The sequence below is a fragment of the Borostomias antarcticus genome (assembly GCF_949987555.1).
Source record: "Borostomias antarcticus genome assembly, chromosome: 11".
In the NCBI taxonomy this organism is placed as follows: domain Eukaryota; kingdom Metazoa; phylum Chordata; class Actinopteri; order Stomiiformes; family Stomiidae; genus Borostomias; species Borostomias antarcticus.
In genome coordinates this window covers 5,262,204-5,289,718 of record NC_140244.1, presented here as the reverse complement: position 1 = coordinate 5,289,718, position 27,515 = coordinate 5,262,204, and the positions used below count along the sequence as shown (strand labels likewise).

Below are 27,515 nucleotides of genomic sequence, written 5' to 3'. Positions count from 1 at the left end.
CAAAGACCCAGATGTTCCTAGGACGCGGTTCAGATCTTAGAAGCCTTTTCCTAAGCACTTGAGGTGCGTACCAGAGGGACCTCACTGTGTGGCTAGTACCAGTCTGTGCCTTATCTTGGTTGCGTTGCACATCTGTCACAATGGACATGACAGGATTATTCCTACAATAAACTTTTTTCTTGTAATCGACCAGAACCCATCAATTGTATAATTTTAGATTTTGGTGCAATGAAATATTTGTTCTAAAAGTTAAAACTTGTGAGCAATCGTAAAAGCCTTTTTATTATATACAGTCTCTACAACACACCTTTGACATTGAACTCATGTCAGATCATAACAGGCACAGCCAGCAAGTACAGATACACAAATAGCTACTTCTTTCCCCTCAACACTGATCAGCAGAAACGCCAATCGACTGCTGAAATTAAACCAGTAGAGAGCATAATTTAGTATCGGACTTGGTGAATACATTTACAGATGAATCAGACAAATGTAGTCCCTGAGAAGTAGGTTCTTCCACAAAAAACGGTTTGAACAGTGGGTAGTGTCATTCTCCAGGCAGTTTAAGACAGAAGCCAAAGATTTCGGTTCACAAATATAAGTATAAAGGCAGCTGACCTCTCTAAGGAAACGTGGTTGATGAGTTGAGGGAGACAAATCCACTAAAGTAATCAGAGACGATAAACCTTAATTTTAACTTTAAAAAAAAAAAAAAAGCTCTTGGAGGGTACCCGTCTATAACGATGCTCTTGGTAATATATATCACAAATATATAACCTACCTGCTGCCCATTTTCAACATCATTTTTAACTCAGAACCATGAAAGAAAAAAACTTTATAGATGATTTTAGAGTAATCAAATCCTTAGACATAAGACAAGGGAGAGACAGTGAGGTTGTTGTGAGTGCAGCAGTATGCGCGACAACTTGCCAACCCTGTTGTTTGAAGTCGTCCATTTTAAAAGCTCAGTCATTTTTAGCATACACAGTATACAAGTATTACTCCTTCTGCGACAATTGATCATCAGTATTGTGACCAAAACCAACCTATCTTCACAGTTAGGATTTTTTTTTGTTCTTACTACAACATTCTCCAACAAAAACAGCTGCTGCTTCTGTTCTCTTTCAAGAAATAAAAACAACCGTTTACAGGAGTATGTGTACATCAAGTCATCAAAACATCAGAAGTGCAGAAAATGTATGTATATTAGGTTTCCAGGAAAAAAAACAAGGAAACTAACAACTTAAAGTAAAGACAATAAAAACTAAGGGTATCTAAAACATGAAACCCTCTGCAGTTGAATCCATGTTGGTGACATGAGCGCCACCGTCTCCCAAATGACAAAATAGGCAGATGTAAGATGTTCAGTAACGAAGTAATGAAAATGAAGGCCTATCAAACCCATGAGGAGCTCTGAGAAGTCGATGGCAGTAGATGACAATGGCCTGTGTGGTTTTGAAAGTCTGTTGAAAATAAAGGGAGGGAGAGTTCTACAATGTTTTTTTTTTATGCAAGGCTCAATTTTTGTTGTTGATTGTTTCAAGTTCTTGGTAAAAAAACAAACAAAAAAAGGACAAAGTTTGGATAGTCGAGGAGCAAATAGGTGTGTGTGTATCTAGCTGTCGATCATCTCGGACAGCTCCAGCAGCAGGTCGTCCTCGCCCTTGTCGTGGTCCAGCTCCATCTCGTCCTCCAGACTGTCGTCGCCATCGCCGGTGAACTCGTTCAGCAGCTCCTCAAAGTCGTCCACCGCGGAGGTGGCGGCGCTGGGGGCGGGCACGCTGAGACGGCGCGGCCGGCTGGGCGTCTTCGTCACAGAACTGAGGAAGAGGGGGACAAAAGATAAGACCAGACAGTTGAGGACAACCCTATCCAGACAAGTATGAAAACAGTGGGCACGGTGCCCTCTAGACGTCATTGGGACCGCCTACGAGTGCAAACCGACAGCCAAACAGGACAGACGTTGCTGCGTGTTAGGATTACGCCCCCCCACCACCCGAAGTCAAAAACCTGCCAGTTACATGGTTCAAGTCAAAACAATCCCATCCATGCGAAGAAAAGCAAGATGGATCCCATCCACCCACCCACTCATCCATATGGTTGTGTTTACCTCTCAGGGGGGACGCAGCTCTGGGTGGTGGTGGTGGGAACGCTGGTGGTGCCCGGGCCGTGCTTGGTGACGGGGGACATCTGGAGCTCTACCCTGGAGGGGCTGGCGCTGCCGGGGCCGGGGCCAAGCAGGGTGACGGGGGTCCTGGGCGCAGCGGGGCTCAGCTGGGCCTCTACGCTGGAGGTGGTGGGCGGGGGGGACGCCTGTGGAGGGGGAGGGAGAGAGGGGGGAGGGACACGGAGAGCGCAAAGGCAGTATCAGTGCACTGTAGGTAGTAGATAAGCGTAGAACGTCTAGAAGTTCGCTTGCCAGGACAAAAAAAAAACAAGAGGAAGTCCGAACTAACGGGAGACGGGTTAGGTGGAGGATATGGACCTACCCTCTTCCGCGGGCTGGGAAGCTCCTCCCGTGCGGCGGCGCTGTTCAGCGGTTTGACCGCGGCCACGGCCGACTCCGCCGCTTTGCGCTTCTGGCCCGGTTTCACCTGGGCCGCCGGTTTCACCACCGAGGGCTTCACGTTCAGCTTGGGCCTCACTGCAAAAACCCACGGCACGAAAACGGTTATGGTTCGGTCTGGGAAAACGTGCCACTTCTTCTAACTAAAGCGCCGTCACTTAGATGTACCCGAATAAGTTCAAGCTGATGAAAGGATTGATGGGACCTTATTTGTGTTGAACATGATGACAAGGCATTCTTTTGAAAATGACTTTTTACCTTTGGCTTCCGTGGCTTGTCCTGGGGACTTCCTCTGGACGCCATCTTGTGCCTGGCTCACCACAGCCTCCTCGGTAGAGGGCCTTGGCGAGGCGGCGCCTCTGGCCTGCTTGGAAGGCCCGGCCGCTGGGGAGACCCTCTTCCTCTTCCCCGGGCTGACGCTGGAGCTCCTGGGGCTGAGTGAGGGAGAGTCGGACTCGGCCTGCCTCGGCGGAGACCCCCGCTGAGGGGAGGGGGTGCCACCGGCGGCAGCGGACGCCTTGGTCTTGAGGCCGATGCGCTTGCGAACGGGGGCGGCTTTGGGAGGGGCCTCCGGAGTCAGGCTAGGAGACGATGAAGGAGGGGAGGAGGAGCCCGCGACCTCTCTCGCTCTCACGGGGATCTTCCTCTGGAGGGCGGGGCCTGTTGGCGAAGCCCGTTTTTGGGCGGGGCCTGTCGGCGACGCCCGTTTCTGGGCGGGTTCGGCCTCGACGGAGCTGTCGGATTGACTGGCGGAGCCGGCCTGCTCTTCCAGCTGCTGCCTGCGGAGGCGCTTCTCGCGCATTATCTCCTCAAAGGTCTTGACCTTGACCCCGCCGTTAGAGGCCACGCCCCCACCGCCGTTGGTGGCCATGCCCCTGCCGCCGCTGTCGTCAGATCGGGGCTGCGCGTCAGGGACAGGAAGAGGAACATAGTGAGCACAGATCTACTCCAGATTCTATGTCGTCCCATACATGGAAAATTATTTTACACATCTGGCGAGAAGAGGATGTACAGGCCAGAGGTCAGAGGTCTTACCTCAGTAGCAGCGGCAGAAGGTTCGACTAGCTTCCCCGGCTGCTCAGCGGTCTTCTGGCCGTTGGCACCTGTCGAGAAGACAGAAGAAGACCGTGTCAGGTCAAAGCATTCCAAGGCATTTTTCGGTGCACACACTCAAATGGCCACAGGTCAATGCCATGTGTATTCAAGTCCAGTGACAAACGAGGTCTAGTCAAGCAGCGTTACAGGCAGGAAACCAGTAGGAGAACATCAGCTACCCCTTTAATAAAACAACGGTGTTCTCACCAGGGGACGTGGGCTTGTTGAGGCGAAGTAGGCGGGGCTTCTTGGCGCCTTCCTCTCCAGACGGCGCGGGCGCTTTATCCGGGCCTTCTCCGTTCCCGGCTACCTGGCCGCGCGACGCCCGCGCCCTGGCGGCCTTCTCCCTGCGGATCTCCTCCAGGGTCTTCACCCTCACCTCGGCCCCGGGAGGGGGCGCCTTGCCGGGGGCGCCCGCGTTGGCGGGGCCCTGGAGGTCGCCCGGCGCTTCCGCGGCAGGCTGCTGTTTGGTCTTCTTGAGACGCTGCTGCTGCTGAGGTTGTTGTTGTTGTTCCTCCTCCCCCAGCTTCCTCTTGGCGTGGTTGAACTCGGAGAAGGTTTTCACCTGGGCCACGGAGGACGGCTTGACCGTGACGGTTCTCTTGGAGCCCTTGGGGGAGGTCCGGGTGGTGGCGACGGGAACTGCAGTTTTCTGGTTCTGGTTCTTGGCCGCCTTGGCCAGTCTGATCTCCTCCAGGGTTTTGATGCGGACCTCTGCAGGGGCCTTCTCAGGCTGAACCGGGGGCTCCACTGTGAGGTGAGGTAAACGTGGGGATGAGAACAACATTACAACATCTGAACAAACAGATATGAAAATATGTAAATATGCAGGGTAGGGTAATAACAGAAGGTTATTAACAAGGTGAAGAGCTGCACCTGATTCTGTAGCAACGGCAGGTTCGGCTGGCATCCCCAGTCTATCCCTGATTGGCTTCAGAGCTAAGGAGTTAAGAGACAAAGAAATATGAAAACACCTATGATTAATCTACTGATCATATCATTTATCTATTTAAGCAGCATCACAGGGAGTCACGTTTTAGGCAATTTTGGGGAACAGTGTGAAAACTTTTGTTCAGCACCGTCACAGCTGATTCCACTGCTCAACTTATGATGTTCTGTGTTCTAACTATGATGTTCAACTAATGATGTTCTATGTTCTAACTCTGCTGAGCTAATTAACCCAGAGCTGGAAGGCTCTCTCAGGCAGAGCTGGAACTTCTCGACTCCCGGCCTCACCTTTCTGTGGGGGCGGGCCGCTCTCCTCCTCGTCCACAATCCTGCCCAGGCGCTCGGCCAGACGGCGTTTGGGAGGCTGGAGGTCACCGATACCGGCAGGGACATCTAGGAGGCAGAAAGAGGTCAAGGGTCATTACAAAAACAAAAAAAAACGTGACGAAATATAACCAAACCAACAGCTTGGGTATGCTTCTTTTTTTTTCTTCAATCTCAAACGCACCTTTCATGATTATTCTGTTCCCAAGCCTCTCTGCAACATTGCGTCTCCCGGGCTCCTCTGAAAGGATATCTGGGTAGGAAAACAGCAGCCAACATTAAAAACACTCCACAGCAGAGAGAGAGAGTACACTGGGTTTAAAAACACTACACAACAGATCCAGCAGATCTGTACACTAGGTTTAAAAACACTCCACAACAGATCTGTACACCGGGGTTTAAAAACACTACACAACAGATCTGTACACCGAGGTTTAAAAACACTCCACTCCACAACAGATCTGTACACCGGGTTTGGAAAGCTGAAGAGTTTCGCTGACCGTCTGTGGCGGGGAAGAGAACATGACCGGTGTTAGAGCGGATGTTCTCCTTCTCTCTAACTCCGTTGGTCCTCTGGCCAGTCAGGTCATCTGGGTCCTCGCCCAGGGGACGACCTGGAGAACAAAACAAACAAACACACACACACACAAAACACAGTTAGCCTTTGCACTATGTCCTACCAAACTATTCAACTTTTCATGTGTGATCTGGGAGCGCAACACGAGCATCTGTGCAGTGACATAGTAATACACACTGAATTTGCTGACTGAACCCCTCATTATGCTTGTGTGAATGCTACGCAGCGTAGCTGATCAATGTCAGCTTACCGTATCTCTTCATGCTGGCCTTAAGCGCTTTCCTCAGACGGATCTCCTCCAGGGTTCGGATCCCAAAGTTCAGCGAATCATCTGAGAAAAAGGGGAAGTGTTAGCCATTCACATTGGCATACGGAAACTCTCAAGGCTCAATTCACCCAAACTTACACTGGTAAGCTTATACATGATGTAATGTTGTGTCTATAAAGTCAGTGATGCTCCTGGCAGGTCCAGGGTCAGTTTATACTTGATGTACTGTTGTGTCTGTAATGTGAGTGTAGCTCCCAACAGGTCCAGAGTCAGAGGTGGAGCCCGCTGACCCAGGTTTTAAGAGAGGGACTTTCTCTACCCCTCGTTAATGGCCACTCAAGACACACACAACCTCGAGTGGGCAAAGCTTGAAGGGGATATTTGTCAGCACTACACTCTGGAGTATGAGTATTAATATAATTCTTCTTTAAAGTGAGAAAGTTCCAAGTGTTGCATATCTGAGCCCATGTCTCACCTGAGATAGAGCCCATGGCCAGTTTCCTGGGAGAGGCCTCCTCCTCGGAGAATTGATCTGCACACACACACACACACACACACACACACACACACACACACAGTGAAATACTATGAAATACCCAAATGTCACTAAAGAATAATGTTATCTTGTACCCGTTCATATAACAATAGCCGGTCAACATGAATTCCTTAATACGAGCAAGAAAGAGAATTAACAGTTGCAATCTCTAAAAATCCAATATGCTAAGAAAGGATGTTGTTCATACCATCTTCGTCCTCGTCATCATCAGCCGGGTTGATGACCACAGGCGGGTGGGTGGGGCTTGGAACGTTCTCCTGAGTCTCCGCCTTGATGACCCCTCGGAGCTGGGGATTGGCTGCGGTTGCGAGAGGGGCGGGGGCTGGAGGAGGAGGAGCGGGGTCTTCCTGGGGCTCGACCACTTCCTTCGGGGCAGAACCTGAAAAGGACAAGAGAGATTTTTAATTCAGAGAAATCCAACTCTTACAAACGTTGCTTCAGTACATTTCGTTTAAAGCCAGCTAGCCCCGATCATTTCTATACGCCGTCTGCGAGAGAACATAAAATCAGGTTTAAAAGATTCCATTCATTGGCATACGGAAACTCTTAAGGCTCAATTCACCCAAACGTACACTGGTAAGCTTATACATGATGTAATGTTGTGTCTATAAAGTCAGTGATGCTCCTGGCAGGTCCAGGGTCAGTTTATACTTGATGTACTGTTGTGTCTGTAATGTTAGTGTAGCTCCCAACAGGTCCAGAGTCAGAGGTGGAGCCCGCTGACCCAGGTTTTAAGAGAGGGACTTTCTCTACCCCTCGTTAATGGCCACTCAAGACACACACAACCTCGAGTGGGCAAAGCTTGAAGGGGATATTTGTCAGCACTACACTCTGGAGTATGAGTATTAATATAATTCTTCTTTAAAGTGAGAAAGTACACTGATAAGTTTATACATGATGTATAAGCTCTCCTCTCCTCCCCTCCATCTATGCCCATCATAGCCACGCCGTCCCCTCCTCTCACCTTTGTCGGCGGGGATGAAGAGGCCGTCTATGAAGCGGGATTTCTCGTGGTGGAAGGCGCAGTGGCTCTTCTGACAGCCGGCTGGCTGGTTCTCCCAGTAGCACGCGATCTCCCGGCGGTTTTTCTGGGAGAGCAGGAGAGAGAGAGAGAGAGAGAGAGAGAGAGAGGGAGACAGAGAGCAGGTCAGAACATGGCCATGGTGAGCTGCAATCGACAACCGACCAGGGAGTGTTTAGACAATAATTAAGTGTGTGTGTGAGAGAGAGAGAGAGAGAGAGAGAGAGAGAGAGAGAGAGAAACTGTGCTTACCTTGATCTCCATATGGCGGAACTTGCAGACCATGCGGAAACAGCGGCCCTCCTGCCACAGGTTGCAGACCGTCTCGCTGCCCATGGCCGCCTCGCAGTGTCGGAACGGACAGCTGTCTCCCTGCACGCACACACAAACACACACGACAACCATGTAAAAAAAAAAAACGACCACCTCTGTCGGTTCAGACTACTGTTGCTCAACATTCATAACTCCATAGAGAACGTGTCGGAACGATGAACGTCACCCTTCGATAACTACTTAGGCTGGCTACTAATGATGCTGTTTGGAGCCGCGGCAAGTCCCTTACCTTAGTACAGGTGGAGTAGTAGAAGAAGTAGCAGTCATCTCCATGGTTGGTCATGATCAGGCCGTCGGACCGGTACACCTCTGATGGCGGGAGAGGGGGGTGGGGGGGTCACAACCTCTTCACTGGTGTGTGGCGGGGTCGTTCTCTTCAGGGCCCAAAGGAGTCTCCCTGGAAACAGAGGCAGGAAAGGGTTTCCATCCCTGCGGTGTGTGTGCGCGTGCACGTGTCCGTCCCGCTGCTTTCCAAGTGCACGGTGTTTGTGCGGCCTCATGCTCAGCGTCTGATGCCGTGTGCTCAAGCTCCAGGGTTCAGGAAAGGGCAGTGTGGTCAGACAGCCTAAATATCTCTGGCCCCTCCTCTAAAAGGGGATTCGTCTATCGCCGTGCGTTCAGAGAGCCAAGCAACCCCACAAGCCATTAACGTCGGGCGACTTTGGCGACAGATTAGCTGTGTTCGGAATCGCTCCCTCGTTCCCTCACTCCCTATTCCCTATATAGGGTTCACCATGTAGTGAACTACCTAGGGAACGGAGAAAATGTAGGGTACATGCACTGTTCCCTGCAAATCAAGGTGAATTGTGGGTAATAAATAGTGGACTATATAGGGAACGAAAATTCCATGGAGAAAGCGGACACTACAAACAAAATGGCTGACGCCCTATATAGTGCACTATATAGTGAATAGGGAGCGATTCCGAACACAGCTATTGTCTCGAGTTGTCGGCTGTCTGAACACACAGTTAAGACACGGAATGCTCTTCTTCCCTGAAGGCCTAATGCCTGCTCAAATCAATGGAAGAGAGCACAACAGGTCTAACCCGTTTACTGTTCCCAAATGTTGGGGGGGGGGGGGGGGGGGAGACTCAGCACAGCAAACACATCAAAACGATGTGGCAAATTCACCTGCAGTGGCTGAGATGGCTCCCCTTCGTCGGTGCGCTTCTGACAGGGCGTTTCCGTGGCGACTGAGGTCCTGAAGGAACACTCGATCCGTGAGACAAGAGGCAAAAAGGGCGGGACCAGAGACGTTGTCGTCCCGGGACCTCCCTTCTCTGAGAACACCTGCTCTCCTGGCCGACTGCTAAAGCATTACTGGATGGTGCAAGATCGTCCTTGGGTTGGCTTTTTTTTTATTCTTTTTTTTTAATGGGGTGGAAATAATAAGAAGTGAAGGTGGTTAAAATGGGGGGGGGAGGAGAGAAAAAAAAAACACTCCTCTCTGGGGGTGTCTTCCAAGAAAATGACTTGTAGGGGTTGACAAAGAAAAAAAAACAGGGACAGGTAAAAATGGATTGGTGGAGAAAAATCTTCAGCTTCTTCCAAAAGTGGGTTTTGTAGGGAGACTGCAGGGTATGAATAGGGACGGGGCCTCTGGAAATATCAGGAGGAGGAACAAAAATGGTGGGGGGAAAAAAATCTTCTGGGGTCTACCTTCTTTACTATCCCATCCTGAGATCCACAGCACAGGCCAAGAAGCTGCGACTAAAACCTCCTGAAATCCACAGCAAAGAAGGCAAAGAAGCTGCTTCTCAACCTAAAGTTGAAAAAATAAAATAAAAAAAACACTCCCTCCGACACTGAAGAGAAGGGGTTATTACAGGACACCAGCACAGACCAAACCAACAAGATGTCTTATCAATGTGCACAACACCAAGAGAGAAAGTGCTTATGAGTAAGCTTACAACCCAGGAGTACTGTGCCTTTCATAACGACACAATGTAGGTGCTGACTGACATCTGTGTGTATTTAATGGATAAATCAGGTTGATTTAAGTTTCATTGATTCACATGTCACGTATTGAAATTAGGAAAATAAATAATCATTGTTGTAGACATGTGTTTGTTGAGGATTCCAAATAGGGAGGACCTCATGGACTGTTTACAATGTAGAGAAGATGTTCTCTTACTCTGCAAAGGGTTAGCTTCATAATGAGTTTCTCTCTGTAATGCATGTTATTGTATATCTAGATTAGAACTGTAGACTCACGAGTCAGTAAACAGTATCCACTGAGGCTCTTGTCTGGTGGCAAACAAGATTGGTGTTAATCTTACTGCTGTAATCAAACCAACTAAATCAAGAGTCTGTAACAGACTTAAATAACCTTAAGCTAATTCTGACAAAGAACAGCACAGCATGACTCGAATAATTATATCCACTATATGGACAAATGTATTGGGACACCTACACATTACACCTACAGGAGCTTTTATGACATCCCATTCTAAATTCATAGGCATTAATATGTAGTTGTTCTTCCCTTCCCATTTCATCATCTCACTCCCAGTCAGAAAATGTCCGCTAGCCGCAATGCTAATTTCGGCTATGTTTAAAGGTGCTCAGTTCGATTTTTTCAGCCATTAGATGGGGCAGTGGTGCAGCGTATCAGAAACAAGTGGCCGTTTTCACTCCATACGGCACCGTTCAGGGGGTGGGGCTCAGCGCCGGGCCGGCTTCGCTCATAATAAAAATAAATTGTGCATTTGCTCCACAGGCACTACACCGTTGGCTATATTTTCTGTACAGATAGTTATGACTCACCTGGACCTATTTATTGCATATATTGGATTTTTTTTAAATCTAAAAGTCCACTATTTTTTGGCTTTCAGGGGGGGTGGGAGGTCCCGTTGGGGGGGGGTGGGAGGTCCCGCTGGGGGGGTGGGAGGTCCCGTTGGCGGGGTGGGCTGCCCCTCCAAAGCAATGGTAGGGGAAACACTTCGACCCTTGGCATTGCGCTTGGTGATACAAGGCTTGCATGCAGCTGCTCGGCCATTGAGGCCCATGTCATTAAGCTCCCTGCGCACAGTTCTTGTGCTGATGTTAATGCCAGAGGATGTTTGGAACTCTGCAGTTATTGAGTCCGCAGAGCGTTGGCGATTTTTATGCACTATGCGCCTCAGGACTCGGCGACCCCGCTTCGTAACTTTACGTGGTCTGCCACTTCGTGGCTGAGTTGCTGTAGTTCCTAAAAGCTTCCACTTAGCAATAATAGACCTTACAGTTGATCGTGGAATATCTAGGAGGGAAGAAATTTCACGAAGTGACTTGTTGCAGCGGTGGCATCCTATTATAGTACCACGCTCGAATTCAGTGAGCTCTTTAGAACGACCCATTCTTTCAAATGTTTGTAGGGGCAGAGCGCATGGATGCTTGATTTTATAACACCTATGGCAATGGGACTGAACGAAACACCTGAATTCAATGATTACGAGCTGCGTCTAGGGATGTTAATAGTTAATCGACTAAAGATTAATTGCCGATAATAATTTACCCAAGAAAGATTTGGTTACTCGATTAATTGCTTGTTAATGGAACTAAACTTTTTTTGGGGGATGAACATAAGCAACCGGAGTGGTGAGAAATGTAATCATGATTTAAGGTCTGACTGCACATGAGGGTGCCACGCCACGTAGTGAAGGCTAATTGGGATGCTGGGAAATTTCAACGACAGTGGAAGAAGACACAAAAATGAAGTGAGCAAAGCGCAGTCCAGCGTGGGACGTTCTTATCAATTAATCGACTATCGTTTGTTGAGGTTAACAGTTATCGATTAATGAAATTCCTTGAAATTTGCAACCCTAGCTGCGTCCCAATACTTTTGTCCATATAGTGTATATATGAAACAAATCAATAAAGGTTTAACGTTACCAGTTACTTGGCGCATGATATTCCTCTTTAGATAGTGAAAACACAAAATTAAGAGGTGTGTCCCAATACTTTTGTCTAGTGTATATACGAAACAAATCAATAAATGTTAAACGTTACCAGTTACTCGGCGCATGAGATATTCATCTTCAGATACTGAAAACACAAAATCCACTTTAGAATGTTGTAGTTATTGCCTGTTACGCATAGACAGTTTCGCTTACGTAACAATTGAAGGTTATTGTTTACACGGTTAAGTTCAGTAACGCATCAGTTCTGGGAAGTAGAATAGCTAGCTAGCTGACGTTAACAGTGCAATAGGTAGACATTCCTAAACTAGCTGACGTTATCCACATAAAGAAGCCTCGTGTTAGCTAGCCTAGATGCGTGCTGCCTAGCCAAGTGTGTCAGGAAACCATCAAAGCCGACAGATAAACAGCTGAGGCTAATGTTAGCGCCTAGCGGTAGCATACTGTCTTTAGTAGCTAAGCTAAAGCCAAACGGTATAACTAGCTAGTGCTAGCCAGCTAATAGGCTCAGCTAGTGACTGGCTTTACAGTTAAACATTACTGGACGAACATTAGTCTGTTCATAAATAATAACTGAGTTAGCTGGTTCGCTAACTGTAGTTAGCTCGTTAGCTCACTGGCTAGTTTAGCTAGCACTAGCGAGAAAGGCCTTTTTTAGCACACATCTAACGTTAGCTCTGGCCCAATTCTCTCTCGTCTCGTCAATGTTTTATAGCCAGCTAGCAATATTCACCACAACCCGTCATTTCTGATTGCTTTGCTAAAGCTACAAATACTAAAATCTCTTACCAGTAGTAAGTAAAAAGTTAAAATATTGGTTCTTGAGAGAAGAGCGCGTCCGACTAGTCTGAGTCCCACTCGAACTGAGAACAAAATGGCGACCGCTGATGTACAGTAACGTTATTTCTGATTTTGTTTTTTTCTTTCTTTGTACAAAGACAGAAAAAATAAGAAAAATGTACAAAAAAACGCGTAATCAAGTATAATAAATGCAATATAAAATAATTTTTAAAGTACCAAATAAGCTAAAACAAGTTTCTCGGTTTATAATTGTGAAAGTTTTGCGGAATACGTAGACCTAACGTTACTCTTCATGAATTTAAATGGATCAAAACTATTTTATAATTAGCTAATGTTTCAAACTCAGCTTGGAGTAGGCCTAGATCTGCCTGTCTTCCTGTCTGGCCAAGAACAAACAGTTTTATTGTGGTGACTGAAGTGTTTAGTGGAGCAACTTAGGTAGAAATTTCATAACAATTGTGCATTTTTGTGATAAAAGCATGACATTTGGTACAGTTATAGCCAAAAGTATATTGGGGCATCATGAATTTTCAATATATCGCCCATGGCAAAAAAAATTCAAAATGGCCGCAAGTGGCGACAGTTTTCTGACCAATTTTCTTATCAGGGATAAAGGATATAACATGATGTTGAAAACATAATTAGTTCAATTCATCTACCAGTTCTTGGGAATTGACATTTGGACATTTTTCAAGATGGCTACCATGACTGGTATGAAAATTGTAATTGCAATAAAGTAGCCTGGATTTGTCTGATATGGGATGATCTTGGTGTCAAATCATTCATTTTATAAGATTAAGAATTTAGATTAGGAAATTCAGAATTGTTCAGAAGCTACAATTCATGACATAATAAAGTGATAACTGCTCAAAGGGTCCATCATGGGAAATTCTATTCTGCACTCCCATTCACAGTAACATAGGGCTCTGCAGTCTTATGCAGCAACCCTTCTTACATTTGCAGGACACAGGTTCATAGCTGGACTATCCTGCATCTGGTAGGCATATCCAGAAGGGTTCATAGTACCCTTCAGATGTCTTTGACCAGCCCCACCTACACGGTGAAGGTAGTTCTGGTGTGGACACCAGCATTGGATGCTATAGTAGCCTAGGCTATATTTTGACCATTATAATCACAGGTATATTATAGTGAATTTCAAATGCACACAGGTTGTCTTTAAGCCAGGACACTGGGAATGTTCCTGTGTGTTGCTGTGTGCATCGACGGATCTGATTCTTCTTCCTTATAACCAGAAACAAAAGAGACCACAATGCCACACATGATCTCCTTTGTCAATGGTAGGCCTACACTGCTCTCTTAACATGCTCCTCCTCTAAGGCAGCTTTTGTTGGAGGGATTGACTGCACACTGCGCCTCTTCGCAAACATCTTCCTTCTTGCGTTGTCTATTTCTGTGCATGTGCTGGTTCGGTCATAGAGCAGGATGATAAACCTCTCGATCTAAGACAAAATAACCTTTTGGGAGCTTATCTAAACAGTGTGCACGTCAGATTCTATTTTAACTTACTCCTAATTGTATTAATACCACACTGGAGAAATGCACTTGTTGCTGCAGCTCAGCACAGAAACACTTATGAATAATACACACAAGGTTTGTAGGGCTGTACAAATAAAATATTGCATCTGTAAATGTGAAACTTGATCAACTCAATAGTCTTTCTGACATAAATACAGTTATTGTTAAATCACACTTTTACAGGATGGTTGATTGGTAGATATTTTAAGATGCTCAATCAGTATCAAATTAATAAATAAAACGGATAACACACAAAGGACAGAACTGCAGTAATGGGCTGTCTGTGCAATTTTAGGTGTATGAATTTATCTTAGAATTGTAGTTTATGAAGGCTACTATGCCCATAACATTTATAACATTTAAAAAAAAACATTTGTTCTCAATATCAAGAGTATAATGGTGTCTCTGAAACAGTAGCCTATACTCTGTAGTGTGCCAAAATATTTGGTAGTGTTGAATATACCAGTGAACCTAACTAATAAATTACTGAATACTTGTCAATGTGGTGTCTTTCTTTGTTTAACAGTTGAGATTGTGTGGGTGTGCGTGTGTTGGGGTTGTCAATGGTATTGAGGAGTGTTGATGCTGGAAGGACAGACATGTTTAAAATAGACAATACCTCATACATTTAGTTATTTTACATTCATTTTTGAATTGAATTAATTCGATAAGCCTGCATCCCACTTATTTCTTATACAGACAACCACATCTCTCATCTGAAAATGCAGGCAGACCCCTCTCGCTCTAGGCTCCTGGCTATGGAAGTTTTTTTGTGTCTTTACTCAAATGGCAATGCATTATTCAATTGGCAATTCAATGTTCTATTTTGTCATGCAATTTGAAAATGCAAATTGGGATTGCATTTTCAACTTCTGCGTGCATTATTTCACTTAATATTAAAATGCAATCGTGTGATTTGCAATTCCATTTTCATGTACCAGTTATGTATGGAAGTTTGAAATGCAATAAGGGATTGCATTTTCATTCTCCTAAAAGTTTTTGGCCTCTTTATTCAAAGTGCCAATGCAAATTGGATTGCATTTTCATTTGCAACTTCTGCGTGCATTATTTCACTCAATATTAACATTAAAATTCTCATTTACATTTTCATGTATCTGTATGTAGCCTATGGAAGTTTGAAATCCTCTACAGGCTCGAGCCGAAAGAAGGGGCGGGCTTAAGGCAGTGAAGTAAATAGACACCAAGCTCTGCTCCCCGAGGAGAGAGTGGTGACGCGAGGCTAGGTGTGAACCCTCATCCATGGTATGAACTGCCGGGCTCCTGCTCGCGTGAGTATTGACCTAATATAATACATCCATGGTATTGACCCTTCACGACACTCACTCGCATCCAGTCAACATGGCGTTACAGGGGAGTTGGCAACATCGAGCCCACTGTTACTTACTTTTAATTTTGTTAGCTTTCCTAGTAGGCTAGTGTTGTTTTGAAGAATATTGGCAGACATATCTATATCACTCGACGAGCACTGCAGATATTGTGTCACGTCTCCAGTCGTCTCCAGTCTCCACATCTTCTTGTGGTAGGCTACATCTACTATAGCGAAATTATGTGACTCCGCCAACAAATAATATTGTGAATGTAGCTCTTAAAAGCTTAGTCCTTTCTGTCTACATGTCTCTGATATTTCAGAACTATTATTCCAGAAGTGTGCTATTATTTCCTTTGGAATATATCTCACTGATATAGCTGAAAACCGCATATTGACGTGCTAAAGCACAGTAACTAAGGGGGCGGGGCTTTTGCGAAAGGTCAATTCCAGCTCGCTGACGTATGTATGTTAACATTTGGACTTTGCTCCCACCGTTAAACAGTAAGCTCATGTCGTGATAACGTGATAACGAATCACACACCCTGAACCTATGTCCCACTTGCGAATACTGCGAAGAAGAAGAAGAGGAAGAAGAGATAGGCCAGCGGAATAATGAATTTATCAGTTGTTGTTATTTACTAAGCATTCTCCTAACATCTTGACGGGCAGAATGGCTGAGAAAAAGCCCAGTCCTGTCCTGTCGGTGGACCCGTGCAGAGGGCTGGTGGATGAGCCCTTCACCGTGCGGGTCCACGGTCTTCCGCCCGGTCACCGGGTCACCCTGCACGGCCTGATCCACTCAGACGACGGCGACTTCTGGGAGGCGTTCGGCCACTATGTCAGTGATGCGGCAGGGTTGGTGAACGGTATGCAACTCAACTATTTCTTTGAATAGATTCATTAGAACTGTTGAAAGTTGAAAATAATTTGGAGTAGCCTATTTACAGTAGGTCTACAACTTGTTTACAGTCGCCAATGATGCAAGTGTGGGAGGGACATATGATGGTGTTGAACCTATGGGTCTTCTCTGGGCCATTAGACCAGTACCGGGCAGTAGAGTTGGAATCAGGTAAATTCTATATAACCTAGACCTTTTGCATTGTTGTCTCCACCAAACGTCTCTTTGTTATCAATGAACTGTGCCTGAGTGGCATCATACATTACGCCCATATCATTTCATTGCAGGTTGAGAAAGAAGGAGGTGCAGACGCCCATGGTGGTCCACATCTGCGTGTACCAGGGACACCTGAGTCAGGGCTTCAGGGAGCAGGTGGCGCTGGCCAGCGTGGTGGCAGAGCGCTGGTACATCGCCCCCGGGGTCCAGAGGGTCGACGTCACAGAAGACGGAGTCGCAGGGACCCTGTTTCTGCCACCTGGTGTGTGATGACTTTGAGTTCCATGCTGTAACGGTATAGCCTGATATCAGACAAAATGGTAGTTACACACTGTTGAGATCTTCCGTCTGACGTTGCTTCCACTTCAACTGATTTCCGTGGGGAGAAAGTTTCGATTTTCCCCAACCAATCAGTAGAGACCAACATATCCGACTGAATCTACGTCATTTTAAGTCGAAACAAGAATGTAAAAAAAAATCTCCCCTTTAAAGGAATGCCTTGAAAGCAGAGTGCTGTTTGGATTTAAAAGTAATTGGTACTATTAATCGGCAGTGTAATGTTCATGAACAGCCATTGTTATTACTCCTCTTTGGGTCCAGTGCACAGCTTGACAAAGATTGACAATAGCAGCAACAGCATTAGTCCCGCCCTTGGCACTGATTGGCTAATCGTAAGTCCCCCGCGGCGCTCATTGGACCGATCATTTTTGTGCGTGGCTGTAAGCCAGCGCACCTAGGATAGCAAATGTCCGGTTGTCGTCCCTCCCTGGCTTACTCCCTGGCTGCCTCCGCCCCTTGTTGACCTGCAGTTCTATGTTGCTACCACAAGAGGCAGATAGATTGCATTTACCGTTTTTGGCCACGGGAAGGCAGCAACAGGCTTAGATAGACAGGCTAGTGTTCCTTGTTCAGTTTCAGCAATTCAATGAGTATTTGAGTTGGGCTATTTAGTTTATTATAGTATAGACCCAATATGACGCGAGGGGGCGGAGTCTTGCCACCACGCCACTGTCCACGCCACGGACCCCACAAATCAGCCCCTGAGAGGGCTAGAGAAACAGGGTCTTCACTGGTGGGGGCAGGTGGGTAGCCCGGAGAGGGCTCCACTGCCCCCGACCCAATATGACACGAGGGGGCGGAGTCTTGCCACCACACCACGGACCCCACAACTCAGCCCTCGAGTGGGCTAGAGACACAGGGTCTTCATTGGTGGGGGCAGGTGGGTGGCCCGGAGAGAGGTACACTGTCCATGACCAGCTCTGACCCGAGGGGGCGGAGTCTCGCCATCACGCCACTATCCACGCCAAGGATCCCACAACTCAGCCTCTGAGTGGGCTAGAGACCCACGGTCTTCGCCAGTGGGTGCAAGGAGATTGCCCAGAGGTCACTGTACTGCGCTCAATCAGCTCTGACCCAAGCGGGCGGAGTCTCGCCACCATGCCACTATCCATGCCATGAACTCCACAACTCAGCCCCTGAGCGGGCTAGAGACACACGGTTTTCACCAGTGGGTGTATGGAGATTGCCCGGAAGTAACTGCACTACACCCGAACCGCTCTGACGTGAGGGGGCGGAGTCTCGCCACCACGCCACGACCAATGGGCCTAGGATATAGACAATTAAGTACCGGTGGAATAGTGGTGGAGCATCCATCGGGGACCCGCTGTAGGTCCGCTAGCCTTGTGTTATATTCCGCCGGAGGTACGCCAACTCGTCCATCGGGGACCCGCTGTAGGTCCGCTAGCCTTGTGTTATCTGGGTTTATCCCTTACCTTTGTCCAGAAAAAAAAGTTGAACCAATTGCATCAAAATAGCTAACGTTACAGGAATCATCAGTGTAACTGCTTTGGCCCCTGACCGCTACCATTAATGTTAGGGAAGCTGCTGCTAGTTGTTGTGAGCTCATGAGCTAACTGGCTATCTTGCTCTTATTGTGCAGGATTAGCATTGGAAGCATTGGAACTGATGTGTCCAGGCGACAAGACCTATCTTAATTTATCAGACATTATTTCATGGCATTTCAATTCAGTTATTTCAGTGGCATGACTAGCTTCCATCCTACCAGTTCTGAACAGAAACAAGCCAGCCACGCACATAAGCCAGGCTGGACCTGGCCTGGTTTTAATCAGAGAAACAGCCATTTCATGTAGCAACACCAGACCAAGAATCAGTCAACTCAGTGTAGTGGGCGGATTCAAAGGTCTGGACCCAGGCTAGTAACAATAAGAAAACGTCATACGCAGTGCGGTGTTAAAGAAAAGGGACATATTGTATGTATGCATTTATAATACATGTTCAGACAATGGAAGTATGCTTTCTTGAATTTCAGACACCAAACAATATCACAACAAACCTATAGCGCAAAACTGTGTAAGTTCAGATAACATCCTATTATCTGGCACATTGGGCTGGTCTAAACAGTCTGTGTTATGTATGTCTGCCTTGTCCTAGGTCCTGGACCCTTCCCAGCTCTGCTGGACCTGTGGGGGGGAGGAGGGGGCCTGGTGGAGTACCGCTCCGCCCTCCTGGCCTCGCGGGGTTTCGCCTCGCTGGCCCTGGAGTACATGACCCTCCGGACCTCCCAGGGCTCCACCAAGCATGTGGGGAACCAGTACTTTGAGGTACCACTGTAGACAGTACAGTATGACACAGAGTATAGAACACGCAGGACACTGTATGTCACAGAATACAGGACACAGAACACGAGGGACACTATGTCACAGAAGACATTTCCACTGACCCCTTCAGCAGAAAAGTACTATTCAACATAAGTGTTCAAAAGTAATCATGGTCTTTGACCTAGTTACATCTATTACTCTAAAATGCCTGAAACCATTCAGTCATTTCATTTCACTGTGGAATACTGTGACGGAATTCGTTTCACTCTGCATTGTGTTAAGTCACTCATTTCTTTTGACCCGTGCTAAGGGATGGTCCAGGGTGGGACGCATACCTGCGACGTTGCGCCCGCAAGTTGGATGTGCTAACAACTACGCCAAGAGAGATATACCACTCGGCAGGGTCGTTAGCACATCCTTTATACTAAGGGAGTGAGTTTAACTGCTCAGCGACTATTCTACGTTAGCCTCCTCATTACAGACATACAGGTAGTAGGTACTTTGAAGGTATACAGTAGGTAGTAGATACTTTGAAGGTATACAGTAGGTAGTAGATACTTTGAAGGTAATTTAAGCCATTCACCTCGATCAAAGGTTCATCAATCTTTTTCAGGGCAAACACACCTAGTCCAAATTACACTCCTCGTCCAAACTACACATTCACCAGCCTATCCCTTGACAACAGACTGGCAGAACTACTGTAACATGTGTGCACTGTGATATATGGAGTCTAGTTTTACAATGTCTACCAATATCAAAATGCCCTGCCTGTTTACATACAATATTACATGAAAAGATTTTGAGCAGTCACATTAGAAGGTATTTAAAACAGTTATGTTATGCCTTGATAAGGAGTCAGTGAGGAGTGGACAGGAGCACACTGGCCGTAGAGAGTGCAGATGGACTTGTGTAAGTGTAGTGTAAGCACAGAACGAGTCTGAGTGTCTTAAAGCTCATCGAGAACTTTTTTATAGTTCAATATTCACCTTTACTTGCTATTAGTTTATGAATTGGCCTTAGCAAGACCCCAAAAATCGTTTTCATGACATGAGACTGCATGAGACCCTGTGAATTTGTTATTTTAGAATTCCGGTATACTAGCTAGTACACTGGCGGGAAATCTTGTGGTGGAAACGGAAGTGACACGTTTTACGTGTCACAATATCAGGAAGACAACAAACACTTTGCCCCGCAAATTTATCTACATGCACATAAAAGAAAGAAGACCGGTATTTACCTGCATTGAGGCCATCCTTCCAGAAAGTCCATTGAAGTAGCTACAATCTTCCAATCCAGTCTGCTCCACGCACATTTGTTATCATATTTTTCCCATCATTACAGCAAGGAAGTGGAGGATCGAAGAAAGTGTAGTTCCTAAACTGAAACCAAACCTATCGTCCCCAGGCAGCGTTCAGGGTTCTGCAGCAGCATCCCCAGGTGTGCGGGGACCGGGTCGCCATCTTGGGCCTGTCCTTCGGGGCCTCGGTGGCGCTGGGGTTGACTGTGTACTCCGACGTGTTTCAGGTAAGACTAAAAAAACACCACTCCACATCATTCTGTCAGTAATATTGATGTACAAGTCATAGGACCCGGGGTGGAACCCAGCGCGGGCGAGTGAGGGTGGAAGCGATTCTGACGAGCGACGCAGTGACACCTGTTCCACATGCTTCCACTCCCTTTCCCCTCAGCCCAGGTGTCTGGTGTGTGTGAGCGGGAGCCACGTCCAGCCGGTGAAAGGATCACTCTCCGACGTCTTTTCAGAGATCGCAAAGTAAGTCACTGTTAACAAGAGGCTGTGTGGAGAAATTAGGAAATCAATCAAGGTTGTAGAAAGAGGGGACGGAGAAAAGACGATACTGCAGGTCCACCATGACGCTGTTACAGAGCATCTTACTTACACCTGTGACATTCTTAAGAGAGCAGCCTACTGCCGCATTGAAAGACAATCGGAAACATCAGGTGGGCAGGAGAGTTGCTCAATGCTTGCTGCCCGCGCGCCTCCATGTGGACAGGGGTCAGGCATGGACACACAGGAATCAAATGAGTCCCTGAGAATATGGCAGGACAGAGGGCTACGTACCCGCACACCAATCCTCAGAGGGGGGCTTGAGAGCCACTCAAAATCAATCCAGGGAAACTGAGATCAAAGTAAAAAAACGACAGACTTTAATGAAAAAGCATAGTTGGTGACAGGTGCTCAGGTGCACAAAGTGAAAACGTGAAAAAAGGACAGCAGATGTTTCAGTCAAAAGACTCATCAGTGCTATATGAGAATATAAAACCCTGTTCCCTGAGAATATAAAACGTTTTGAAAAGTTTACTTAATATTGAACTGGGGAACATAGGACCCTGGGGACATAGGAATGTGGGCGGCTGTAGCTCAAGAGGTAGAGCGGGTTGTCCAATGATTGTAGGGTCAGCGGTTCGAATCCCGGCTCCTCCTGATGACACGTCGAAGTGTCCTTGGGCAAGACACTGAACCTCAAATTGTTTCCAATGAGCAGGCTAGCAACTTGCATGGCAGCTGCCGCCATTGGTGTGTATGTGTGTGCGAATCGGTGAATGAGAGGCCTTCATTGTGAAGCGCTTTGGATATTATATGTGTCCATTTACCATGTACCCCCTCTTGGCCTGTCTGCTGTCCCTCCTCTATCCAGACTTTCCTCGGACACCGTCGGCCTGACAGCTTTCATATTTGCCATGCGTATCCACAGGGACCCTGGACAGACAATGACAGGATCAGATTTTTAATTAATTTATGTTTTGGTTAATTTTAAAGGACACGTTCGGAATTTAGCATTATAAGCCATGTTATAAGGCTATTTACGATCATATACAATGGCCGATATCAAAGTTTCGTCAAACGGTGCACTCTCAAGATATAGCCCGTCGCCGCTAACAAACTCTATGGATGCATAGGTGCATAGACAAAATCCCTCAAAAACACCATAAACTCTCATTTTCAAAGAAAGGAAACAGTAGTCACTAGTATCCGTTGATGTTCTGGCAAAAAAATCGCCACAAAGTATGCTGATTGATCATATTATATCCATTCATTTGTATTGACAACAAAGCCAGAGATGTTTAGATTCATCTGCGTTCCGCGCACCTATGGATCCATTGAGTGTGTTAGTGGCAACGGGCTGTATCTTGAGAGTGCACCATTTCACGAAACTTTGATATCGGCCGTTATATATAATCGTAAATAACCTCATAAAATGGCTTATAATGCTAAATTCCGAACCTGTCCTTTAATCACCTTAGAATGAATGCTGGTACCAAACAGCTCTCTATCCCTGTCCAGTTTTTGATACTGTGGACCATAATATCCTTATTCATAGATGTGAGTAGCTACTCTGCACTTTTCTCTATGTTTATAACAGTCTTCCTGGTCTGTACCTCCACTCAGGAACGTCAAGAACACTCGCTATGATGAGGAGAACCAGGTGATTTGGCGTGATCTACTCCTACCCATTCCAGATGACCCCGTGAAAAAAGTAGATGTGAGTCGAAATCCAACCGGAATTTCCACCACCTCGTTTGTCCTCTCTGTGTTGCCATATTAACGCAGGCTCTACTGAAGCAGGCCTGAAGTGTTGTCGTGTCGTCATGTCACTAGGTCGGACGGCTCACGTGTCCTGTTTTAATGGTGGTTGGTGAGGATGACCAGAACTGGCCTGCATCAGAGTCAGCAGAAGATGTAAGCATTTCCTCTCTCCATTTCAGATCCGTGTTAAAGTCGCACTGAAATGAAAAAAGCATTCTGTCCCATTTTGGTTCACATAATTGGTCATAGTGTTCACCTATTCAACGATGTATGCCAAAAAAATTACAAAATTCTACTTTTGTTGTAATCTTATATCAAAGTATATACTTTCTTACTTCCTGGAAAACGGTAGGTCACGTGCAATGACGACAACAGGTACCTTCGATTTTAGGCCAATAATCTCAAGACATCCACCTGTCAATCAACACTATCCTTCTATCGAATCTGTCTAAAGTTCTTAAAACCCGTCCACTTGTCAATGTTCCAATCAAATTCCTCTAAACGCATGTCCCACCCTCATAGCTTGTTTGCGTCGGAAATACGTCAAACTACGGAAGTTAGATGATCTCAAACATCCGTTTCAGTGCGACTTTAAGCTAATGGTGTTCAGGCGAGTTCAGCCTATTACAGTGTTGTGATATTCTGTATTAAACACTATATTGTACATGGTTATGTTCTGTCAGACCTTTGGGAAGACTTTGGCTGCGTTCCGAATCGCATACTTCTACTACTTACTACCAGTACCTACTACAGCTGCCCTTAGAAAGTACGTACTTTAGACATCCAATTGGGACATACTACCTTGTCATAACATTGCGTCTTGAAATTTGCCCACATCCGTCGCTGTCCATAACGCGACATTTGTCTACAACTGTCACGACTCGCACATGTGACGCACATTTCCGCTGCGCACAGGATTGTGGGTCAGAATAGCCAGAAAAGCCTGCTGGCTTGCATACTGCAAAATACGACCGGATGTAGTAGGTCATCCTGGTATTTTTGGCATACTGCATGTGGCATACTATGTATTGGGACATACTACATCCTGTTTTGGCATACTATATAGTATGGTAGTATGCGATTCGGAACGCAGCCTTTATCATTTCTCTGCTTCCCTCTGATTGGTAGATGAGGCAGATGATGGAGAAGGCAGGGAACAGTCACCTGTTGACGGTCCTGTCCTACCCTGGAGCTGGTCACCTGATTGAGCCTCCCTACAGCCCTCACACTCGTGCCAGCAACCTCATGACTCCGAGCAGACAGAAGGGTATGATTGGTCCTAACTTGTGTTGTGTACATGAGGGCGTACAGACATGATCTGATCTTCTATTCTGCGTTGTGTTAAAGAATCCCACATCCACTCACAGGATTGCCGATTCCCAGATTGGTGTATTTATTTTGACGAAGAAGACGTAGCTCAGGAGGTAGAGCGGCCGACTGGGAATCGCAACCCCGTTTCGGTTCCAGTTCCCGGAATGTGGAGAGTTTGCGTGTTCTCCCCGTGTTCGCAAGGGTTTCCTCCCTAAGAACCCAATACGAAAAACATGCAGAAGAACAGATGCTCTTCAGTCCGATCCCTGACCAGTCCGGTCCCTGAGCACTTAGACTTGCTCCTGGCTGCCCCTGGAGTAGGACGGCTTGGATGGGGTTAAATGCAAGGAACAATCTTCACCGGCGACCGCTAAAATAGATATGTGTGTGTGTGTCTCGCGCAACTGTGTCGCCCCTCACTCATGTGTGTGTTGTGTCTAACCGTGTGGCGTGAATAAGACCCCTCCGCCTCCCATGGGTCCAGAGGAGACGTTGCACCTTAGATGTGCTGCACCTCTCCAACATGGCACTGTACGCAACTGTGGGAAACTCTGGGTGTGCTCGCATTGTAAATGTACACTGGGAAGAATGTATGAATGTGACTTTGCCCTTTCTGCAAGCATGGTAATATCATTCAGTCACAAGACTCTTCGCTGGGACGCACACACAACAAACTCTTGGGGACAGTGAAAAGACCTTTTGTAGATGACAACACTGTTACATTTGCGCGGTGTGTCCACGGATAGATTTGTTGTGTGTAGCTATTCAAGTCTTTTACTACTCAAGTTGAGGATCGATTAGTCAACAAGTTGCCATCTTCAGTCATCTTCCATACTGTATCTCCATGTACTTTACATGTATAATACTATATAGTACGGGAGTCAGAGGCTGAGAAAAAAAACTTTACCCTACAAAACCAGGTTCAGCACCATGCCTCCCGGACTAATACACTATCTAGTCAGTGAACCTGCTTCTTTGTTAGACAAAACGTACGATACAGCAAAACGAGGCAAACGTGCGTTAGGAAAACCTATTCAAATTCTTACCCCGTTTGGCCTTCAGTTTCCAAACCTGAGTTCGGGTGACCTGAGATGTCTCCCTCCTGTTGTGGTTGCAGTGCTGGTCCTGTGGGGTGGAGAGACGGCAGCGCACAGCCGCGCCCAGGAAGACTCCTGGGAGAAGACCCTGGACTTCCTGGAGGAGCACCTGTACCGCAGAGCAGAGACGATCATCTCTGAGCAGCCCACGGGCTGAGCTCCCTCACATCCGGGACACGGGAAAAGAGAACAGATGCATTTACTGATGACATACATTTTCATTGATTCATTATGACGGAAAAACTGTTTAATATGGGTGTGATGTATTTTGATATCCGGCCTTTCGATTTGGCAACAATAAATCTGTTTATGAAGAGTAACCATCTGTACACGAGATAAACCATATAACTGTAGTAGTGAAGAAATTCAACACAGCTCTTTAATATATGATCTGATAGCTGTACTAGCTAGAAAGAAAGTATATTGAAGAGTTTTATGTTCTCTGAGATGTTGGATACTAGGGAGGGAGAATGCAACCGCCTGTATATTAACTCTGTCAGTAGATGGAAACCATTGAAAACCACAGGTGTGGTGCAAACAACTAACTGACAACTAGACCAAAGGATACTTTAAATGGATATTTTAAATAAAATGTAGGAATGGAATAAATAAACAAAGTGTTATGTACAAATATTCATGAATATTAAGTTACAACAACAAATGGGGAGGGAGTAACACAAAACAACAGGGGGTTAATAAGGGTAGGAGATGGGAGGGAGAGGGACCGTGCGAACAGGGTCACAAAACAAAAGCAGAGCTTTGCTTCCCTACACCTCTGACCTACTATGACACATAACTAACTAACCTGCCCGGAGCCCTTTGTAAGACTGAATAGGCCCAAAAGTCCTTTAACTTATCATTTGACCATCATCCTAAGGTAGACTTATTGCCATATCTCATAGGTGCTTTCTTTCCAATTTTTCATGACTGTCAATCATTGTTCCTAATGGCTTCATATCATTGTTTTGTGTTTGTTTAAATTGGTACTTTTTAAAAATGCCAATGTATTGGGGTCAGAATGACCCCAGTCAAAGCATCTACAGTATAGAGTTTTAATTGGTGCGTCTGTGTGTGTGTGTGTGTGTGGGGAGGGGTTGTTCATGTTTCACATGGATCCTGATTTAAAGTATATAACACACCATCAGGGGGGGTTAGGGGCACAGACATTTGTGTGGAATGAGCAGTTTGTTGGTTTCAGAGACCAGTGCCGTTTCTAAAGAAACATGTCTATCTTTGTTTTACACTATATGCAAATTAACAGTAATTTAGTTTAAAAAACATTCTGTGTTTTTTTTCAGATTACATTAATTACACGACTAAACGTTTTGAGAAGAAAAAGTTAAAATGTTGCTATGATGGCTGTTTCTTCCAGTAGTTTAGTCTTGGGGTCCCCAGGGACCCCACCAGTGGTACAGTAAGTTGGTAGGATGAGGTTTAATAGTGCGTTCAATACAACTCGGCACTCGGGAATTCCCAAGTTGGGAATCCCGACCCCCGACGTCATTGCATTCATGACGATTTTAACTCGGGAGAAAAAAGAATGGATGCTAGAAGGAAGCTCTGTGTAGTCTGCTAGTTAGCTAACGTTAGCTAGCAAAACAGCTGGCTAGCTAATTTCGCCGGTAAAATATCTGTTAAAGTCCACACACTGCTATAATCAGAGAGACATAAAGAATACAAACATATATTGCACAATAGCATCAAATTACATGTTAAAACGTCAACAAACACTTTATAATAATTACATTCTTACCGTCAACGTTATATGCCGCCATGTTGTGACGTCAGCTCGGGGCTCAAAATGATAGCCTACCCGAGTTACCAACTTGTTATCCCGAGTTGGACGAGCGTTCAATTCATTTTTCACATGTTGGAGGTCCCGAGTTGTCTTGAACGCATGAGACAAGTCGGAACCTCAAAGTTCCGAATTGGCTGGTTTCATGGCTCGCTTAGATCTCCCTGTTGGGGGTGGGGGAGGCTTATCCACTCACTGGTAGGAGTTCCATGTAGTGTGCTTGCAGTCTTAGAAGTGGCTGGACGGTCATAGCAAGGTGGTTGATGGCCAGAGAGCATCTTGCCTGAGGTGGAGGAGAGTGAGGCTGCTGGTTGTAGATGCTGGACCTCTGGAGAGGGGTGACTGGTGTCTCGGAACCTGTAGGGTCATCCCTACGGGTGTCTTTGGGTGCACCCCACCCAGGACCTCTGAGAGATACCTCTTGGTGGGCAGGCGGGCGGGGGGCACCTTGGATGGGGGGCGGTTGACCCTCTTGACCGTCACAGTGAATAGGGGCTTATTGGTGGAGAGACCACAGGAGGTTCATGGGTTAATTGATGACCGCAATATTATTAGAACCGTATCATGATAGAGGACCATCCAGGCTGTTGGATGAGAGGTTCGGCCTACAGTTCCCTGGGCCTCCTGATTGGTCTATTGTGCCTGCCAAGGCCTCGATTGGCCTATTGCGCCAGAGCTTCCTGGTTCTTCCTCTTCTTCCTCTGTGAACGAGGCTGGGCCCCAGCTGGTCATCCTCACTGGTCCCATGCTGCCTGGACAACACAGAGAGTGGGGATACT

General features: G+C 46.4%; 2 protein-coding genes across 4 annotated transcripts; one reads left to right on the top strand and one right to left on the bottom strand.

Moving 5' to 3' along the window:
* Positions 1–267: 267 nt before the first annotated feature.
* zc3h11a (zinc finger CCCH-type containing 11A) lies at positions 268–12,448 on the bottom strand. 3 transcript variants are annotated; one of them, XM_084445570.1, is made up of 20 exons: positions 12,377–12,415; positions 11,679–11,714; positions 9,903–9,935; positions 8,820–8,889; positions 7,918–8,085; positions 7,608–7,727; positions 7,299–7,422; positions 6,522–6,713; positions 6,254–6,310; positions 5,761–5,841; positions 5,434–5,547; positions 5,118–5,186; positions 4,898–5,002; positions 4,538–4,600; positions 3,869–4,411; positions 3,602–3,669; positions 2,825–3,467; positions 2,490–2,644; positions 2,111–2,313; positions 268–1,820 (listed from the first exon to the last, which is right to left on the bottom strand). In XM_084445570.1, exons 5-20 carry the CDS (start codon positions 7,969–7,971, stop codon positions 1,616–1,618), a joined length of 2,796 nt encoding a protein of 931 aa, XP_084301696.1. In that variant the 5' UTR covers positions 7,972–8,085; positions 8,820–8,889; positions 9,903–9,935; positions 11,679–11,714; positions 12,377–12,415; the 3' UTR covers positions 268–1,615. The 3 variants fall into 3 exon arrangements, with proteins under 3 accessions (XP_084301696.1, XP_084301695.1, XP_084301694.1); XM_084445569.1 differs by lacking the exon at positions 9,903–9,935 and having other exon boundaries at positions 12,377–12,448; XM_084445568.1 differs by having other exon boundaries at positions 8,820–11,714; positions 12,377–12,440.
* A 2,706-nt stretch (positions 12,449–15,154) lies between these two features.
* On the top strand, positions 15,155–25,940 carry LOC311315613 (acyl-coenzyme A thioesterase 3-like). The gene is made up of 11 exons (XM_084446307.1): positions 15,155–15,213; positions 15,924–16,120; positions 16,224–16,323; positions 16,440–16,630; positions 18,820–18,989; positions 20,391–20,510; positions 20,675–20,757; positions 22,396–22,489; positions 22,606–22,686; positions 23,662–23,800; positions 24,962–25,940. Exons 2-11 carry the CDS (start codon positions 15,925–15,927, stop codon positions 25,096–25,098), a joined length of 1,311 nt encoding a protein of 436 aa, XP_084302433.1. The 5' UTR covers positions 15,155–15,213; position 15,924; the 3' UTR covers positions 25,099–25,940.
* The last annotated feature ends 1,575 nt before the right edge of the window (positions 25,941–27,515 follow it).